Source organism: Erythrolamprus reginae, chromosome Z (genome assembly GCF_031021105.1).
Source record: "Erythrolamprus reginae isolate rEryReg1 chromosome Z, rEryReg1.hap1, whole genome shotgun sequence".
NCBI classification, from domain to species: Eukaryota; Metazoa; Chordata; class Lepidosauria; order Squamata; family Dipsadidae; genus Erythrolamprus; species Erythrolamprus reginae.
In genome coordinates, this window is record NC_091963.1 from 46,634,029 (window position 1) to 46,655,825 (window position 21,797).

Consider the following 21,797-nt stretch of genomic DNA (forward strand, 5'->3'; position numbering starts at 1 on the left):
AGCTGTGAGTTCTGCCACCTGTTTGTTGGACTCGTGTTCCTCCTGGCTGATTTCAGCCAGTAGGGAGGTGACATAGAGCTGGATCCAAGAGATTACCAATGCTTCATTGAGAGAGGGGTACTTTCTGGCTCCCTACAAGGAGGCACTTGTATGCCCCCTCCTCCCTGGACCCAGCTGTATTTAACAACCATCATCCTGTCTCCAATCTTCCCTTTAGGGGGAAGGTTGTTGAGAAGGTGGTATCACTCCAGCTCCAATAGTCCTTGGATGAAGTCGATTATCTGGGCCCTCAAAAGTTAGGATTCTGACCTGGCTACAGCATGGAAACTGCTTTGGTCGTGCTGATGGATGATCTCTGGCAAGCCCGGGATAGGGACTCCTTGACCTCTCAGCGGCTTTCAATACCATTGACCATGATATCCTTCTGCACCGACTGGAGGGGTTGGGAGTGGGAGGCAGCATTTTACAGTGGTACTCCTCCTACCTCTCTGGTCGGTGGCAGTCAGTATTAGGGTCAGAGGTCGACTCCTAGGTCCCTCCCTTGTGGGGTTCCTCAGGGATCAGTCCTCTCCCCCCTGCTGTTTAATATCTACATGAAACTGCTGGGTGAGATCATCCGAGGGCACGGCGTGAGTTATCATCAGTATGCTGATGATACTCAGCTAAATATCTCCACCCCATGTCCACTCAGTGAAGCAGTGGAAGTGATGTGCTGGTGTCTGGAGGCTGTTAGGGTCTGGATGGGTGCTAACAGGTTCAAACTCAATCCTGACAAGATGGAGTGGCTGTGGGTGCTGCCTCCCAAGGACACTTCCATCTATCCATCCATCACCTGGGGGAAACTTTTGACCCCCCCTGAGAGAGGGTCCGCAACGTCCTCCTTGATCCACAGCTGACTTTAGAACATCATCTTTCAGGTTTGGCGAGGGGGGCGTTTATGCATGCATGCATTTATTTATTTATTTATTTATTTATTATTATTTTTTTATTTATTTATTTATTGGATTTGTATGCCGCCCCTCTCCGTGGACTCGGGGCGACTAACAACAGTGATAAAAACAGCATGTAACAATCCAATACTAAAACAATTAAAAAACCCTTATTCTAAAACCAAACATACATACAAACATACCATACATAAATTGTAGAGGCCTAGGGGGAAAGAATATCTCAGTTCCCCCATGCCTGACGGCAGAGGTGGGTTTTAAGGAGCTTACAAAAGGCAAGGAGGGTGGGGGCAATTCTAATCTCTGGGGGAAGTTGGTTCCAGAGGGCCGGGGCCACCACAGAGATTATTATTATAGATTATTATTGTTTTAGGTCATAACCAACACTTTGAATTGTGACTGGAAACTGATCGGCAACCAATGCAGACTGCAGAGTGTTGGTGTGACATGGGCATATTTAGGGAAGCCCATGATTGTTCTCGCAGCTGCATTCTGCATGATCTGAAGTTTCCGAACCCTTTTCAAAGGTAGCCCCATGTAGAGAGCATTACAGTAGTCGAGCCTTGAGGTGATGAGGGCATGAGTGACTGTGAGCACTGGCTCCCGATCCAGATAGGGCCGCAACTGGTGCACCAGGCGAACCTGGGCAAACGCCAAAGTTCACCTGGTGCACCAGTAGTGGCCCTAATTGGACAGTGAGTCTTTACTCACAGTCACTCATGCCCTTATCACCTCAAGGTTTGACTACTGCAATGTTCTCTACACGGGGCTACCTCCGAAGAGCGTTCGGAAACTGCAAATTGTGCTGAACGCAGCCGTGCAAGCAATCATGGGTTTGTCCGGACATGTACATATCTCTCTAACACTATGTGGACTGCATTGGCTGCCAATTGGTTTCCAGACGCAATTCAAAGTGTTGGTTATGACCTATAATGCCCTACATGGCCAGAATACCTGCGCAATCGCCTTCTGCCGCACAAATCCCAGTGACCGGTCAGGTCCCACAGAGTTGGCTTTCTCCAGGACCTGTCAATTAGACAACGTTGGTTGGTGGGGCCTAAGGGAAGAGCCTTATCTGTGGGGGCCCTGGCTTTCTGGAATCAGCTCCCCTGGAGATTCATACTGTGCCCCCCTCCTCGCCTTCTGCAAGAGTGCCCAATTTCAAATTTATAATCATTTCCCAATCTTTTTGTAGCAACAAAATGAACAGTGAAATGAAAAGTGTGCAGCAGGTGATAATGATCTTTCACTATTATTTTTCCTCAAATTGTATTATTCTGATAATACAGATAAACCAAATAATGTATTTACATAATTGAACCTTAAGATGTGTATATAACTTAATTTTTGAAATTAAAAAACAATTTAGAAATAAATATGTAACTTCTGCTTTCCTTCATTCTGTCTCTCAGGGCATCCTAAAATTGCCTGAAAGATGTCCCAAGCTAAAAATTGCATGATGGAACATATTCATAAGACTTTCTTTTAATAGGTGTCATTCTATCAGTGAACAAGCACTGCAGGATATAATCTTGGATAGTGTCTGGAGGAAAGAAGGAAAAGTGGGGACATGATCGAAACATTTAAATATGTTAAAGGGTTAAATAAGGTTTAGGAGGGAAGTGTTTTTAATAGGAAAGTGAACACAAGAACAAGGGGACACAATCTGAAGTTAGTTGGGGGAAAGATCAAAAGCAACGTGAGAAAATATTATTTCACTGAAAGAGTAGTAGATCCTTGGAACAAACTTCCAGCAGACGTGGTTAATAAATCCACAGTAACTGAATTTAAACATGCCTGGAATAAACATATCTCCATTGTAAGATAAAATACAGGAAATAATATAAGGGCAGACTAGATGGACCATGAGGTCTTTTTCTGCCGTCAGTCTTCTATGTTTCTATGTTTCTATCTTAAGACTTCAATATAAATATTCTCCGGGCTCCACTTCTAATCCCACTTCCCAGCACTCCTGTTCTTATTCCCATATAAGACTTGTAAGGATCTGTCATTGGACAGAAATTTCATCATGCCATAGTTGCATGAAATAACTTTCAACTTGCCTAGGCTACAAGGATGTACTAGCTATTGCATTCTGCCATAATTTATTATATGTATCAACAAATCTTATGTGGGCAACTAAATCCCTTCCTTCTTTTAAAAACAGAATGCATTAAAACTATGTATTAAATATGAGCCTAAATATCCATAAAAGGTATACAGTGATCCCTCGATTTGCGCGTTCTCGATTAGCGCGAAACGCTGCAACGCGGTTTTTCAAAAAATATTAATTAAAAAATAAGTCCGCGTTTTTTTTGCTATACCACGGTTTTTCCCACCCGATGACATCATACGTCATCACCAAGAGTCACTTCTCTGTCTCTTTCTCTTTCTTTCCTGTCACTATGCTTCAATCATTTTCTCATTTCTCTTTTTTCTCCCCTTTTTTCTATCATTTCTCTCTCTCTTTCTTCCTCTCTCACACTCTCTTCCTCCCTTCTCTCTCCCCCCCTCCACTTGCCCACGAGAAGAAAAAAAGCAACCTCTGCCGGGCAGCTCCCCTTGTGCCCCCGCTTTGTGCCTGCCTCTTTTGGGGATTTTTTTTTCTTTTCTTTTTTGCGCTGGCGGCGGGAGCTGTTGGGGAGGGCTCTGCCGGGAAGGCCTCTCAGCTGCAGAGCCGAATGGGGGCGGAGGCAACAGCGGAGCCTGGCGCTGGGGCCATGCAAGGCTGTTCATCCAGGGGGGCGTGGACTGGCAAGTCGCCCTCCTTTCTCTCTCTTTCTCAAGATCGCTTGCCGCTTGCCTATTGCAGCGAAGGAGGCGAAGCAAGGCTCCAAGCTGCAAAGCGGCAAGCGGCAAGCGATCTTGGGGATTCCCCTTTGCCTGGGCGGCGGGAAGACCAAGGGAAGGTTCCTTCAGCCGCCCAACACCTGATCTGCTCCGCAGCGCGGCAGCAGCGAGGAGCCGAAGATGGGGTTTCCCCTTTGCCTTTACCCCATCTTCGGCTCCTCGCTGCTTCCGCGCTGCGGAGCAGATCAGCTGTTGGGCGGCTGAAGGAACTTTCCCTTGGTCTTCCCCGCCGCCCACACGCAAACTCCACCATCTGCGCATGTGCGGCCATGAAAAAAATGGCGCACATGCGCAGATGGTGGTTTTTACTTCCGCATCCAGTATAACGCGGAAATCGGTTAGCGCGGGAGGTCTTGGAACGTAACCCCCGCGCTAACCGAGAGATCACTGTATATGCCATGTTATGCATATAATTGACAAAATAGTAATTACTCTTAAAATTTTAAAATAAAAAAACCCACAGATGAAGAAACAAAAATGATCCTAAAAATAGACTACTTTAATTAAACAGTCTACTGATATAAACAGAACTGAACATGAATATAGTCATATCATGATAATTTATTCATTCCAGAGAAAATTTACTACAGAGAAATTCATACTTGCAAATACAATTTTCTTTTTTCAATCTTGTGAAAGCTCTATAAATTGTATCTGCTACATGAATTTTATTAGAGGAGAATTCTGTCACTTCAGAAACATACTTGTCAGACTGAAAAGAAATTGATAGCAAAAGGCTTCATTTCTCAGTGGGCTTTAAACTACAGTACTTGGAGAAAGTGGGCAAGTGCTTAACTTACTGGCATTCATAATAATAATAATAATTAATAATTTATTAGATTTGTATGCCGCTCCTCTCCGAAGACTTGGGGCGGCTCACAACATGTGCACAAATGCACATGAAAATAGTTTGCACTGTTTTTCTAGCAAAGAACATTATCTCAAAGTTCTACAGTGCTTTCTTAGACCAAGGTGCAGAATCAAGGTAGCTAATTTTCCAACATGGATCATTTGTGGACAAGTAGGGTTCTTCCTCCTCATTAAGGCCTACTGTTGAATGCTGCACTTTAATTCATCCATGCCTCCTCAGTCGACATTACTATCAAGGAGAGTATGTATTCGGTATTTTACAATGACAAACTGCATGGAAAATGCCCATATGGGAAGAACTATAACTCAGTTTTGTAGACTGGGAAACATAGATTAGAGATCTTATGTAATAAAAATAAATATAGAAATATATCATTGGCATTGCAACAATTTCAACACGAGTGAACTCTAAATGTGAAAAAACTGAGGAAAGGCAGAATTAGATTTCAGAAAAGATTCCTTATGATATAGATAGCTCCTACAAGATATGTGCATCACCTAACATTGGATGAATCATTAATCATTTAATTCATTCAGAATCATTTAGAATTTTAATAGACTGTTGAATTCAAAGCATTAATAAAGATAATGGGGAGGTAAAAATACTCCTCAAGTTAGAAAATGAAAACCAAAAAAGATCCTGCATGTCGCAGTAGCTGTAAACATAAATTAAGATTGCATATGAGATTGCCAGATCTTTTAGTATTCTGTGCTAGCTGAACATTTTTTTATAGCTGACAATGAGTTTTTACTTCAGATGAATACATTGAAGTCATAGGTGATTGATATTTTTTTATTAAGCAAACTATGACTTAAAACTGACTATGATACAGTTTTACAATTCTCAATTACAGCAGCAGTAAACCACCTTATGGGTTTTGTTATGGCTTGTTAAAGATACGGTTTCCTATCTTACAGATGCTCAATTTTAAAATGTAAATGGTACAGGATATTGATAAACCAATTAGCACTGATGCAAAGCAAATTCCTCTTTTATCTCAATTACAACATGACAACTTAATAGGTCAAGATAGTCTAACATCTGAGACAAGGGCAATTCAATAAAACAACTGCATCTTGATATGGTAATTAAGAAGAAATGTGAATCCATTATCCTGTCTTTTGGATGCATGTCTGTTTCCATGTATTTATAACATTCATGTATCTTTTTTAAAAAAATAATAAAGCCAAACCAGACATTTATCCTTTAGTATCAAACTTAAGAATGGTAGTAGTAATGTGTTTAATCTCGCTAGAGATTAAAGGCTGAAAGGATGCACTTAAGCGTGAGAAGTGATTATTTCTTTTGGTATAGTCTCTTAAAGACTTTGGTTCAGACTCTACATGGCCTGTGAGCTACTTTTTTTTTTGGCTCAATTGGATACCTACTAAACCCTGATCTTGCAATCAAAAGATCAGTTCCTGGATTATAATACATGCATGAACAGTATGGGACCTAATCAGAGCTACATGTTTCATCTAATAATAAGAAAAAGGGGTTACTACATATATTCTGTTGAACTGAAAATGCACTTTTATTTTGTAGCCCTGCAAAGAATGTCCCTGTTCATTAAAATTTCTAAGTTAACAATGGTTTTTAAAAACATGAAATACTGAACTTGGGCTATATTTGCTACTTTAAATTTTTGAAACATTATTCTTTCCCTGTAATAGGGCCAGTCATTTAAATGTAATCAAGATAAAGCAAATATAAAATTCAACACACCTGATTCCAAGATTCATTGTCTCAGCAGTTCCAATCATACTGATGGCTAACAGCATATTATTGCAGATTTTTGCAGCCTGAAAATAAATGCAATAACTTATAAATTTCTCTATTTTATAAATAATAACCCACCAGGAATCTAATTTTACTAGAAACTAGTCAATCTATGCTCCACTGCATGATTGTTTTAGGAATATCTTCTTAGCTAAATAGAGAAACGTAAGGACCAAGAATAGGCAAAATAGTAGGAAAGCGACTTCCAATATTCTACTGACTTCCCTATTGAGCTTACTTATGGGAAGTTGATAGGGAGCATTGGAAATCTTCCTTCCCTCCCTCCCTCCTCTTCTCTTTCCTTCCCCTGCCCCCCTCTCCTTCCTATAATTTAAGAATTCCATGTTGAATTTCATCATTAAAGACTATTCTCATTTTCAATTTTACCCTGTCTTAAGAATCCATGATATAAATCTGAACAAATTTGGATTGTTGGTTAAGGTCTGGCATTAAATGTCCAATATAAAGAAGATTTGTCCTTGCATAGTCATAGAAGGATTCTATTAATTCCTTGCTGGTCTCAAAGGATACCACTTGGAAGATGTAGTTTTATTGTCTGACATTTTTCTTGAACTAGTTTGTAACAGGTAAAGTGAGGAGTTCATTAGCTAACAATTGCAAATTGTCTGTCCTCACCTTCCCTTTAATACACAAAAATTGGCAATTTTGTCCTGGGACTAGGAACACATGAAAATGAGGACAGATTTTGGCCATGGCACCAACATCAGCAGAAAGCCATGAATTCTGCAGTGCTCATTGTGGATATTGTAATATCCACAACGTGGTAGCATTAAGGAACTTTTGGAAATTACTTTGCCACGTATTCTTCAGCTGATTTTTCTTTCCTTCTCCAATTTTTGTCTCCTCACTCTGTACCCTTCCTTTGTGATTCTAGACTTGATCAGTCTATGGAACCTGATCACTAGCACCTGAAAGAAGGGCTGATCCACATTTAATTTCAGAGTAGAAAACAGTTGAAAAATAAAACAGGATGGGCAAAAACTAAAGTATAGTCACTACTATATTTGCCTGACATCAGAGAGATCCAGTTTTTACTTTGTCTGAGGTCACATCACCTTACTTGGTGACTTTCTGCTCAACCTTTGTTGTGAAAAAATGTAAGTATTTGAAGTACAGTAATACCTCGTCTTACGAACCTAATTGGTTCCGGAAGTAGGTTCGTAAGGCGAAAAGTCCGTAAGACGAAACATTGTTTCCCATAGGAAACAATGTAAAAGCGATTAATGCATGCAAAAAGGAAAAAAATCGCAAAATGGCACCCTGCTGGGCGCCGACGCCCAGCTATCACCTTTTAAAACAGCTGGGGGGCTTCTCAGCGTTCACCCGAACCCGGATGTCTTCGTGATGTCAAAGCTCTGCCCATGGAATTCCCTATTGGGATTCCCCACCTCCTTTCCAGCCTCCAGATCGGCCGAAAACGCTGCCGCCGATTGCAAAAATGGTGCTCCGCCAAGCGCCGCCGCCTGGCTGTAACCTTCTGAAACAGCCGGGCGCTTCTCGGCGGCCTCCCGAACCCGAAAAGTTCGGGTTCAGGAGAACGCCAAGAAGCCCCCCCGGCTGTTTTAAAAGGTGACAGCCAGGCGGCAGCGCCCAGCGGAGTGCCATTTTGCGATCTGCGGTGGGTTCGTAAACCAAAAAAAGTTCGTAAGAAGCGGCAAACAATTTCTGAACCCCGGGTTCGTATCACGAGGGGTTCGTATCACGAGGGGTTCGTATCATGAGGTACTACTGTATTATTCATGCGTGAGTTCCTGAACAAATATGTACATGTTTGTGTACCAGTGGAAATAAAGGAATAAAAATATACAAGCTTTCCTATAGGCACCTTAAAGTTGTTGCTTCTTAAGAGACACATGATGCATCAATTCCTTTCTGTTAGTGGGGGAAGGAGTGAGGGGTTGCAAGAGTGGCTAGGAAACCATTACATTCAAAATGAAGACAATGTCACCAAGGTGAAGATAATTTTACCATCAGCCCAACTATAGGAGCAGCCTGAAGTAGCCACAAACTTTTCAAATTTCATTCCTTCAGAAGTCCTGGGTCCCATTTTTAGGATCAACTGTCTATGTCAGTGATGGCAAACCTATGGCACAAGTGCCACAGGTGGCACGTGGAGCCATATCTGCTGGCATACGAGCCATTGCCCTAGTTCAGCTCTTACGTGCATGTATGTGCCAGCCAGCTGATTTTTGGCTTCCAGAGAGGCTCTGGGAGGGTGTTTTTGGCTTCCAGAGAGCCTCCAGGGGGATGGATGAGGACATTTTTACCCTCCTTCAGTTCCAAAGAGCCTGGGGAGGATGAAACACGAGCCTACTGTGACCACCAGAAGTTGGGCCTGTTTACAGCCTCCAGAGGGCCTCGGGGGGGGGGGGGCAGGAGAAGCTGTTTTTGCCCTCCCAATGCACTGAATTATGGTTGTGGCCACTCATGCATGCGCGATAGCATACGCGCTTGCTCTTTCGACACCTGAGGAAAAAAAGGTTTGCCATCACTGGTCTATGTCATCCCATTCGAGGCACTTAGATACACTAATTATTTCTCTATAAAGGACCATTTTGCCCAGTTAATGCTAATAACAGCAAGAATTTTAATAAATATATAGATTTTTTTGTTCCATAACCACTCTAGACAGCATAGGTCATGAACCAGTGGTTTTGAGGACCATTGGTGGTCTATGAGAACATTTTGGTGGTCTGTGGAGAAATCTTGGCCCCTGGGCCAGATGTGGCCAAGAGCAATTAATCCAGCCCATGTGCAGGAACGCAAGGCTGCACCACCCAACATCATCCAGCCCACATGCCAGCCCCCACTCTTAAGGTTGAGTGCAAACCTCACTTTGAGTATAGCAGTGCAAGCTACACAAACTGGAACAAAGCTGAATGGCTGACTGGGGGGGGGGGTATAGGAGGCCCAAGAGAAAGTACCTGCTAGATTCTGTCTGGCTGCTTTCCTCTGCTGTAGTGTAGTATGAGCAGTTCACCTCGGTATATTTGCACCAGCCTGTGGTTGAAGACAGCCCTCGTCTCCTGTTGCCTTGGGACTTGGATAATAAATGGCGTCCAGTCTGGGGAGCAGCCGGAGTTTGCTGTCCATTACAGACACTAACTCAGCCACCTGCAAACCGGCTGAAATTTCCTGTGCTGCCTCAGCGAGTGCTCCTTGAGAGATGAGAGTTTTCAAGGGGCCGAGCTAGCATCTGCAATGGACAGCAAACTTCGGTTGGCCCCAGGGCTGGACACCATTTATCTCTCTGAGTCCCAAATGACAGGAGAGAAGGGTTGCCTTGTGCCACCGGCTGGCACAAATATACCATGCTGATGCAAGTTGTGCTTTGCTTCTGCAGCTTTCAGCTATTGCAACATCTGTTTTGGCCTGCTCCCTCACCCCGCCACAAGAGCACCATTATTTCGTTCTGGCCGGCAAAGGCTGTGTTCTTTTTGCACATTTCACCACCCACAAAGTTACACATTGCACAGCCTATGATGGAGATTTCCTGTCCCACCATAGGCTGGTCCCATATTCCAAAGCTGTAGTAGTCCTAGAGCAGTTTTTCGACCCGGGTGCAGGAAAGAGAAAAGGAAAATAAAGGAAAGAAGGAAAGGAAAGAAGAAAGAGAAGGAAAGAGAAGAAAGGAAAGGAGAGGAAAGAAGAGGAAAGGAAATGAAGAAGAGGAAAGGAAAAAAGGAGAGGAGAGAATGAAGAAAGGAAAGAAAGAAGGAAAGAGAAGGAAGAAGAGGAAAGGAAAGGTGAAAAGGAAAAGGGGAAAGGAAGGGGAGGAGAGGAGAGGGAAGGTACTACAGCTAACGCTCTGGAATATGGGACTGTGGGACTTTCTCAATAACATCAGCAAGCCACCATCTAATAAGCTTGAATTATTTTGTAATAATTACATTAACTTTAATACTTTTGTTACAATAAACAGGTTTTAAAGATTTTGGTATGATTAAATAAGCACTTATGATTTTGTTATAATTAAATAAGCATTTATAATTTTGTTATATTAAATAGGCACATTTCATATTAATAAAATGGCAGTTCTCTGATCATTATTTTACAAATGTATTTATCTTTTTTAAAAATTCATATTAGTGGTCTCTGGGACTTAAAATTATGAATTAGGGTCCGTGAAATTTAAAATTATGAATTTGGTTTGTGGGATTTAAAATTTGACCTTGGTGGTCCCCAAGGTACAAAGTTTGGGGACCCCTGCTATAGAACATAGTTTGGCAATCTTTTGGGTGTCACATAAATGTTCACCTGCACTCAATTGCCACTTTTCCTAGGTTTGGAGAGTATGTGATCTGGTTTGCAAAGCAAAATAGTTTAGCAAAATTCAATGTCACTTAAATTAACCAATAATAGTCATGGAAAGCTCTTAAAACCACAATTATCATTTTTCAATAGAGGTTGCCCAGTGAAAGAGATTTCCATGGATCATCTCTACCAAACATCTTCATTTAGAGTCTTCTACATACTGTATGTCTTCAGCAGAGTTAGCCACTAATATTTATATCATTTGTGCAGATCAGGCACTTGTGTCATGTTGTGTTTCACCACGTCTTATTAAGCAACCAATCTTTCTTTTTTCTGTGCTTCTTGAATTCTTAAATCTTGTGTTTGATTTTAGATTTTACTAGTATATTTCATAAGCAACCGGAGATATACAAATAATTAAATATTGCACCAGTTTCAACTAAAAACATCTGTTCTGCATTCAAAATGGTTTGGAAGTGTCATAAGGTTGAAAAAAAAGTTGTTTCAAACTTGGAACAGGATATTTCATATTTGAAAGACTTAAAATGCAAAACATTTTGTCCATATAGGCAATCTTAATATGTATTGTCAGTTCCACTCTTTCTTTCTGATTGAAAAAAATCTGCCCTAGTTGGTTTTTCCTATTAACAATATATAACTACATCTACCAACTTCTGCCCCCCTCCCCTAGTTCTCAGCTGTCCATTATATTTCCAAAGTATGTTGCAACCTACAACATCATTGCCATTATTGAATAAATCAGCTTGCTGCATGTCATAATTTTCAGTGGGAATTTCTATCAAGGAAGAGATATGCCTTTATCTTCATAGAACAGCTCTAAATGTTTTGTAAAGCGTTAAATGCACACATATCAGATATTGAAAATACCAGGAATTGGGAAAGGTAGAGAATGCAACATTTTTTTTTTCTTTTTTCTATTTGGAGTCAGGTTAAAGTGACTTTTGTTTTTTGGGAGTCGTCATAGATTGAAGCTGCAACCGTAATTGAATCCCAATGTTTGCATTCTCCTGTTGGCAAGTCATAACAAAACAGTACAGTGATCCCTCGAGTTTCGCGAGGGTTCCGTTCCAAGACCCCTCGCGAAACTCGATTTTTCGCGATATAGCGGTGCGGAAGTAAAAACACCATCTGCGCATGTGCGGCCATTTTTTCATGGCCGCACATGCGCAGATGGTGAAGTTTGCGTGTGGGCGGTGGGGAAGACCAAGGGAAGGTTACTTCAGCCGCCCAACAGCTGATCTGCTCGGTAGCGCGGCAGCAGCGAGGAGCCGAAGATGGGGTTTCCCCTTTGCCTGGGCAACGGGGAAACCTCATCTTCGGCTCCTCGCTGCTGCCGCGCTACCGAGCAGATCAGCTGTTGGGCGGCCGAAGGAACGTTCCCTGGGTCTTCCCCGCCGCCTCGGATCCTCGCTGATGCCCGCCCGCCGTTTGCCGCTCGCCCCGTTCGGCGGCCGCACATCCCGTTCGCCCGCCGCTCGCCCCGTTCGCCCGCCGCTCGCCCCGTTCGCCCGCCGCTCCCCTCGTTCTCCCCCCATTCCCCTCGTTCGCCCGCCGCTCCCCTCGTTCGCCCCCCACTCCCCTCGTTCGCCCGCCGCTCGCCTCGTTCGCCCGCCGCTATCGAACTTGCTATCGAGCCTGCTAATGAAATCCAACCCGCAGCGGCCCTTTCCCTCTCCAGGCTGCGGGAGGGGTCCGGAGAACAATGCCTGGCGCCGCGCTCCCGGCTGGGCTTTTTTCCCCCATTTCCCCTCGGGTGGAATTTCAGACCCTCCGCCGGTTGGATTTCATTAGCAGGCTCGATAGCAAGTTCTTCCTCCCTTTAGAAAGCCCCGCAGCCTCCTCCGCCCGGCGAGGCCGCCAGCGAGGACCCGCAAAGCCGCCGCCGCCGCAGCGAGGCCAAGCCGCCCGCTCCCACGGCACGGGCTCCCAACACAGCGCCGCTCAGCCCGCCCTCGGCGATGCCTCCGCGGATCTGCAAACCCAGCCGAGCAATGCCTCTGGTCTGGGCGAAGGCAGTGGGCAGTCCCCGCCGCAGCAGTCCCCGCGGGCACCGCGCGCCAAGGGCCGGCCAGGCCGCCGGCCAACAAAGGGGCTCCCTCGCCTCCCTCGGGCAGGTTTACAAAGGCAGCGCGGCAACTTGGAGCCCGGCACGCCCCGCAGCCCTCGCCTCGCCCGCCCCCGCCTGGCCGGCGCTCCGGCTACCCCCGGCTGAGGAAGAACCGAGTAGCCCCCGCCCTCCCCCCGCCTGGCTCCCTTCAGCCCCCCGGGGCCAAGCGGGCGGGGGGGCGGGCGGGACTTCGCCTGTCTCCGCCGCCAGCATCGCCCCTCCGGCGGGCCGGCCTCCCCCGCCCGCCTCTGCTGCAGCCGCCGCCGCCTCCCCGACTGGCACAAAAGGGCCCCGCCCGCCCCGCCCCGAACCTTACCTTGCGAGTTTTTGGCTGCGGGGGGAGAAGTAGGATTTTCCTAACTCCCTCCCCCTGCAGCCAAAAACTCAAAGCCTGTATCCTGCCGCCCGGTTTACCCAGGACACGAGCGGCGAAGTGACTTGGAGGAATGGAAAGTCCAAACCGCCCGGTTTCAGTGGGGTTTCCCCGTTGCCCAGGGATTCCTTCGCCCGAACGGAGGTGGCTGTGGTGTGTTCAGGAATCCCTGGGCAACGGGGAAACCCCACTGAAACCGGGCGGGTTAAGCCTCCTTCGGCGACTGCGGAACTGCTTGCTGTCAACTTTGCACTGGGCAAAGAACTCTTCACCTCCCGCCAGGCACGGACGAAAGGCGTGGAAGTCTATTGTAGCAGCTGCTACAGCGGAGACATTTGGGGGGGGGGGGGAGGCAGGAGGCAGGAGATCCGGCCCTTCACTTGCCCTCCCAGCAAAAGGCAAAGCCGCGCAGCTCCCCAGCCGCCAAAGGAGGCTTAACCCCACCCCTCTGTCCCACTCATCGCCCGTGGTCGGCATAACCTCCTCCTGCCTATCCCCGCTTTTCTGCCGGCCACGGGCGATGGGTGGGACAGAGGGGTGGGGTTAAGCCTCCTTTGGCGGCTGGGGAGCTGCGCGGCTTTGCCTTTTGCTGGGAGGGCAAGTGAAGGGCCAGATCTCCTGCCTCCTGCCTCCCCCCCAAAATGTCTCCGCTGTAGCAGCTGCTACAATAGACTTCCACGCCTTTCGTCCGTGCCTGGCGGGAGGTGAAGAGTTCTTTGCCCAGTGCAAAGTTGACAGCAAGCAGTTCCGCAGTCGCCGAAGGAGGCTTAACCCGCCCGGTTTCAGTGGGGTTTCCCCGTTGCCCAGGGATTCTTTCGCCCGAACGGAGGTGGCTGTGGTGTGTTCAGGAATCCCTGGGCAACGGGGAAACCCCACTGAAACCGGGCGGGTTAAGCCTCCTTCGGCGACTGCGGAACTGCTTGCTGTCAACTTTGCACTGGGCAAAGAACTCTTCACCTCCCGCCAGGCACGGACGAAAGGCGTGGAAGTCTATTGTAGCAGCTGCTACAGCGGAGACATTGGGGGGGGGAGGCAGGAGGCAGGAGATCTGGCCCTTCACTTGCCCTCCCAGCAAAAGGCAAAGCCGCGCAGCTCCCCAGCCGCCAAAGGAGGCTTTACCCCACCCCTCTGTCCCACTCATCGCCCGTGGTCGGCATAACCTCCTCCTGCCTATCCCCGCTTTTCTGCCGGCCACGGGCGATGGGTGGGACAGAGGGGTGGGGTTAAGCCTCCTTTGGCGGCTGGGGAGCTGCGCGGCTTTGCCTTTTGCTGGGAGGGCAAGTGAAGGGCCAGATCTCCTGCCTCCTGCCTCCCCCCCAAAATGTCTCCGCTGTAGCAGCTGCTACAATAGACTTCCACGCCTTTCGTCCGTGCCTGGCGGGAGGTGAAGAGTTCTTTGCCCAGTGCAAAGTTGACAGCAAGCAGTTCCGCAGTCGCCGAAGGAGGCTTAACCCCGCCCGGTTTCAGTGGGGTTTCCCCGTTGCCCAGGGATTCCTTCGCCCGAACGGAGGTGGCTGTGGTGTGTTCAGGAATCCCTGGGCAACGGGGAAACCCCACTGAAACCGGGCGGGTTAAGCCTCCTTCGGCGACTGCGGAACTGCTTGCTGTCAACTTTGCACTGGGCAAAGAACTCTTCACCTCCCGCCAGGCACGGACGAAAGGCGTGGAAGTCTATTGTAGCAGCTGCTACAGCGGAGACATTGGGGGGGGGGAGGCAGGAGGCAGGAGATCTGGCCCTTCACTTGCCCTCCCAGCAAAAGGCAAAGCCGCGCAGCTCCCCAGCCGCCAAAGGAGGCTTTACCCCACCCCTCTGTCCCACTCATCGCCCGTGGTCGGCATAACCTCCTCCTGCCTATCCCCGCTTTTCTGCCGGCCACGGGCGATGGGTGGGACAGAGGGGTGGGGTTAAGCCTCCTTTGGCGGCTGGGGAGCTGCGCGGCTTTGCCTTTTGCTGGGAGGGCAAGTGAAGGGCCAGATCTCCTGCCTCCTGCCTCCCCCCCAAAATGTCTCCGCTGTAGCAGCTGCTACAATAGACTTCCACGCCTTTCGTCCGTGCCTGGCGGGAGGTGAAGAGTTCTTTGCCCAGTGCAAAGTTGACAGCAAGCAGTTCCGCAGTCGCCGAAGGAGGCTTAACCCGCCCGGTTTCAGTGGGGTTTCCCCGTTGCCCAGGGATTCCTTCGCCCGAACGGAGGTGGCTGTGGTGTGTTCAGGAATCCCTGGGCAACGGGGAAACCCCACTGAAACTGCAGAGCCGAAGGGTGGCCTTTTTGTCTGGGAGGGAAGATGACGCGCGGGCGGCACAGGGGGGGGGGAGGCAAAGCTCTGCGGCTCCAGCCACTTTCAGCCAAGCCTCCCCGGCCACGCAGCCAGGGAAGCCGAGCCGGGCGTGGCGGCGGCGGCGCTGCTGCTCCGGTCGCCCGATCGTCTCCTGCCTCCCGCGCCGATGTTCCACGCCCGGCTCGGCTTCCCTGGCTGCTTGGCGGGGGGGGGGGAGGCTTGGCCGAAAGGGGCTGTACCCGCAGAGCTTTGCCTCCCACCCCTCGCCCCTGTGCTGCCGGCGCGTCATCTTCCCTCCCAGATTCCCCCGGCAAAGTGACGTGGAGGAATGGAAAGCTGAAACCGGGCGGTTTGAGTTTCCCATTCCTTCAAGTCACTTCGCCGCTGCTCTCCTGGCTAAACTGTGTGGCAGGAGACAGGCTTTGAGTTTTTGGCTGGGGGGGAGAAGTAGAACCTTCCTAACTCCCCCCCCCCACCAGCCAGAAGGAGCGGCGAAGTGACGTGGAGGAATGGAAAGCTGAAACTGGGCGGTTTGAGTTTCCCATTCCTCCAAGTCACTTTGCCGCTCCTCTCCTGGCTAAACCGGCGGCAGGAGACAGGGTTGGGGGGGGGTACTGGGAAGCCCCCCAGGCCGACTGCCACCTTTTCAAACAGCCGCGCCCTTCCCAGCTGAGTCCTGAAGCCAAGCGCCAAAGGCGAACTTCTGCGCTTGGCTTCAGGACTCAGCTGGGAAGCGGCACGGGTGTTTTAAAAGGTCTCCCCCGGCATGGGGGGCTTCCTAGCACCCCCCCAAACCCGGGTTGGGGGTTCGGGGGGTGCTAGGAAGCCCCCCATGCCGGCGGGAAGACCCAGGGAAGGTTCCTTTGGCCGCCTAGCAGCTGATCTGCCCGGCGGTAATGCAAACTCCACCATCTACGCATGCGTGCAGATGGTGGTGTTACTTCCGGGTAGAAAACTCGCGATATAGCGTTTCGCGAAACTCGAGATCGCGAAACTCGAGGGATCACTGTATTCATAAACTAAGTTGGGGTAGATATTTTTTGGTTATTATGACTATGTTTAAAATGTTTTGGGGGGGACAAAGACATCAGAGCAGCAGCATGATAATGCAAAGCAGATACATACACAAGATTTCAAACTTATTTTCTACCAGATTTTAAACAATAGAATAGTATTCTAGGAGAAAACAGGCAGACACCCCACCCCACCCCTCACCCTCACACAATTTGATGCTGCATGTGGCCTTGGGCTACAAATTTCCTTCCTATTGAAAACCCAAGGAGTTGAGAACATCAAGAGATTTGATGAAATGAGTTCAATTGTATATAATAAAAGAGACTAAGAAAGGCAGAAAGTGTGCATTTTAGATATGTTTTGGTAACTTGGTTTATTTTTCATTTTATATTTTTTCAGGTTGCCAAAGAAGATGGAGACTTTCTATGAAGACAAATCACTTTGATTTGATTTAAGAGGTACTTTAGGACTTTCCTGTGTTTTCTTATTCATTTAGAAATAGTGTAAAGATGCTTTTCAATAAATCTAAACAAAATAATTGATACGTTAACATTCAGAATACAGATGGGTGATATGCAAAGGTTGCTGCACACTAATTTTAACACAAACAATTTGATGGGTTTGAGTAGTTGATTTGAATAGTTACAATCAAACTTCTAGAATACCACGTCTACATACCTACCTTCTAAACAACTAAATCACAAATACTGTACAACTGAAAGAAAAACAATATGATACTTGCCTGCAGCACACTGAAAAAGACAAAAATGTCTGCAAGAAAATGCAAAACTGCATTTTGTATATGAAATTTGCATGTGAGCCCTACAAACTCACAAGGAAAGTTTCAGTTTTCTTACCTATGCTTCAGATAAGATGGCATTTTAAACAGGGCTACAGTAGTATATCTTACTGGAAGTGGAGAGAGGATAGAACAAATGTCAATTAATTACCAGTTTAATGAAGAATTTCACTATGAAAGTAAATTTCAATAAGTTTGGAAGGTATCTTTGGCTTATGAAGCACATTAATGCAACATGAAAGGGAGGAGACACTAAAGCTTATAACATGCCTAGGAATTATCTGCATTTACCTGTCCAGTTCCAACTTCTCCACAATAGACCACATTGGAACCCATACATGTGAGCAGCTCTTTTGCAGCATCAAATTCCTGCTCTACTCCCCCGACCATGAAGGTAAGATTTCCTGCACGAGCAGCTCCAACACCTACCATTAAATTAAGAATAACATAGTCATTAATGATTTTTAAGCTTCTTTTCACATCACTTCCATTTGAAACTTCCTTTGTGCTTATCATCTGTATAGGAATGAAATTAAACATTTCTTCCCACTACCTTTTCCAGTCCTGTCCTGTATGTATTTACTTAGATATTAATCTTTTGAGTTCTCTGAGGCTCACAACTATATATATATATATTTCTTTTAGTAGTATAATGTTCTCTCTCTCTCTCTCTCTCTCTCTCTCTCTCTCTCTCTCTCTCTCTCTATATATATATATATATATATATATATATATATATATATATACACACACACACACACACACACACACACACACAAATACATGTATACATATGTATATATGCATACACACACATATATGCACATTACTGCAGATATTGAAAATAGTCAAAGACTTCAGAATTTCCATTTCAGATGAAAAAAATGCACTAGTGAGTTATTTGTGACTAACTTAAAATTAGATGACTGTCACAGTAGACTGTCATCTAATAGCAGGTAACAGTAGTCCACTGACAGTCATTTAACAGCACTTAATGCCACTGTTTAACAGAAGAGTTTATTCACATATTCTCTTTTTTATAAGACATTGTTAAATGGCATTTGCTACTAATGTTGTACCCTGAACTTTTTTACCAATATGAGTTAGAAGGTAACAGAAGCTCTCTAATATTAAATATTATAAATGGCATTTCCAATTACATTTTTAATTTTTTTTCCCAGAGAGTCATTATATATCTATAAAGACAAAACAGATGTGACAATAGTTTTCAGCTGGTTAATATTTTGAAAAGGGCCAGGTTAGTATTCATGAGTTCAAATACCACCTAGGGACAAAGCCAGCTGGGTGATCTTGGGCCAGTCACTTTCTCTCAGCCCTAGGAAGGGGACAAGGTAAACCACTTCTGAAAAATATTGCCAAAAAAACCTCAAGGACTGGTCCAGGCAGTCTCTGAGATTTGGACATGATTGAATGGAAGAAGAAAAAATATTGACAAGTTACTTTCCCATCTGTCTAGCATACTTTATCTTTCAAGTTGGCACAAATACAGCATTTTTTAAAAAGTATCTTGTTTTATAGGAATTTCCAAGTTTTACCTTTTTCCTTACCAAATTGGAGGCCTCAAATAAACTCAAGGCAAATTTTCACAATGAAAAGAATGTATTCAAACTACAATTAGTGTTTGATTGCATGTCATGGTGAAAAAGAAAAATAACCAGAGGTATAAATGCTTAGGATTAGGAAGGTTCTGCCCCATCCGTTTAGAATTGCTGAAGTAGTTTCTTGACTACCCCACTTCTATGCCAAGTGGAAAGATGCTCTTGCTGCTGCTATGCAACGGGTTTAATTCTCTCAGCTCAGTTCATCTCATTTGCTACTAAGCCAGGAAAAAGCCCTTCTATCCAATTTAGGCAATGTCAGGCAGAGATAGTAAGATATTACACTGGTCTGTCCTACAGTATTTTTACAAGAAATGTTTCCCAATTGCCAGGCTGCATAGTAACAGAAATATAAATGAAGTGAGGAAATCTAACTTCAAATTCCACTAAGAAATATAATTCATTAGTTAATCTGATGCTCATTCTACCTATCTGAAAAGTTATTTGGAAATAGAGCAAAGTTGTGCATTATTTGTTGAGCTTTTTAGAAGAGAAGGAAAATACTAATAAGATAAAAAGAATAATGTTTATAAACTGGATCCAAGATGAAGAACACATTTTCTATAAAGGTAAAGGTTCCCCTGCAGATGTGTGCTAGTCACTTCCACCTCTAGGGGCGGTGCTCATCTCCTAAGCTGAAGAATAAGCACTGTACAAAGATGTGTCCGTGGTCATGTGGCCAGCATGACTAAATGCTGAAGGTGCATGGAGTGGTGTTACCTTTCGATGAAAGTGATCCCTACTTGCATTTTTAACGTGCTTTTGACCTGCTAGGTTGGCAGAAGCTGGGAAAAATAATGGGAGCTCATTTTGTTACATGGCGCTAGGGATATGAACCAATAAACTGCCAACCTTCTGATCGACAAGCTCAGCATCTTAGCCACTGAGCCACCGCATCCCTTAAATTTTCAATAGTCAGCACAAAAAAAAGTATTAGAATATCTATAGATTAGGAAATAGTTTTTTAGTCTCAGAAATGAAATAAATGTCTTTGTACTCATCAAATGATTGCTTTCCCACAAATTCCCTGGGTCCTAGCAACTTAAATAAGGATAGAAAATAAGGTTTTTGATGTATCCACAGTATTATTAAATCACCAAAATTCACAAATCTGCATGGAACTTCTCTAATCATTCTGAATCTAGATGTTATTTAATTACTTACTGCCAAAGGCATTGTTCTACTTCAAAGTGTTGGCCAACCTCTTTCAAGCAATCCTTAACCTGACAACGGAGTGTGAGAAGAAATACGGTCAGATGAAAAGGGGAGATAGGTCTGCTACCATAACAGTGCACAATTGTCAACTGAACAGCTCTCAGTCTGCTGGGGCACACAGAATCCATCTATGATAGGAACCTGGAGATAGACAATCAGATATGGCTTGAGTCTTATAGTTGGCAATTTCCGGCTCTAATTAAGGCATTCCTAGTTATCAGTAATAAAACTAGTTTATCAAAGAACTGTATACTTGAATCTCCTCTTGCTTATCTTCACATTCAAGTAATCATCTGGGTGAATGAAGCCTGATACCAGTAATACAGTAGTCTGCAATTTCTAGAATTTTAAAGGAAGCCCATCACAGGGTCTGCTATTTGATGAAGATGCAGCATTTAAACTTCAAATTTATCTTTATACTGCACATCTATATACTGATTCTGTATTATAGATCTTGCTACAAACTTATCTCAAGTTCAGTGGCTGCAGTATTTTTAGTTATGGCATGCTATCAAGAGGGAAATGAATACCCTGAGTGGGACTGGAAATGGAGGAAATTTGGAAATCTGCAATCTTAATCTTTCCTCTTCCCAAGCAATCAAACATAAAAAAAAAAACCCACATCATTCAGCTCTGCTCATCAGAATGCAGACTTTTCCAATTCTCCATACAGTACATTTTCTCTATAGACACTGATCATTTTCTGATCATAAGAGATGGAGCTATCAAATACTGATCATAAGAGATGGAGCTATCAAATACTGATCATAAGAGATGGAGCTATCAAATACAATCAGTGATTTTCCATGCCCATATCTAAGCTCGTTTTGCCTAGCCCTTGATATAATAATCTGATATCAGATTATTCACCCTCTTCCATGTTATCTGGTAATTGTATTTGCTTTATGAAGATGCTGCCATAATAAAATTCTTGAATTCATTTTAAAGATAATGGGAAACATTTACTTTTTAATATACGTGACACAGACAGGAAGAAATAAATAAAATTCTAGGCATATCATGATAGAATATATAGAGAGAGTAATTAATCAAACTGTAGAGTAAATGTTATTGGTTTCTAAGTCTCTACTTAACTGTAAAAACACTAATATACTGGTCTTTCGTTAAGTTGGTAATTCTACTCCCCTTCCCCCCTATTTCACCTCCTCCAAAAGACTGCTCGTTTGTCTATCTAGCAGTCAGAGAAAAAATAGCACAAAAATCACAGAAACTGAATGGAAAGGGACAGTCTTACAGCAAGCCAAGTAGAACCCAAAGACAATTCTTGTATACAATATAAGATAGGAAGTCTTCCATTTTTCTTATGGAAAACACTCTCCTGAGGATAAGTTTTGCTCTCTCTTCAGCCAACCTCAGTAGCAGGCTGTAGATCTGTAGGTCAGTGGTTCAAATCTTATCACCGGCTCAAGGTTTACTCAGCCTTCCATCCTTCCGAGGTGGGTAAAATGAGGACCCGGATTGTGGGGGCAATATGCTGGCTCTGTTAAAAAGTGCTGTTGCTAACATGTTGTAAGCCGCCCTGAGTCGAGAGGGGCGGCATAAAAATCGAATAAATAAATAAATAATAATAAATATCTCCAACAAATGATATGTGGACTTTGAAAAATTCTCAGGAACATAAAGCAGAAA

General features: G+C 45.0%; 1 protein-coding gene across 1 annotated transcript in view; it reads right to left on the reverse strand.

Moving 5' to 3' along the window:
* The window catches only part of HIBADH (3-hydroxyisobutyrate dehydrogenase), a 102,258-nt gene that overhangs the window by 18,962 nt on the left and 61,499 nt on the right, over positions 1-21,797 (reverse strand). Inside the window, exons 5-6 of the mRNA XM_070729401.1 lie at positions 17,605-17,738; positions 6,394-6,470 (exon numbers count right to left, since the gene is read on the reverse strand). Of these exons, the coding sequence (XP_070585502.1) occupies positions 6,394-6,470; positions 17,605-17,738 (211 nt within the window). The remainder of the gene's footprint in view (positions 1-6,393; positions 6,471-17,604; positions 17,739-21,797) is intronic.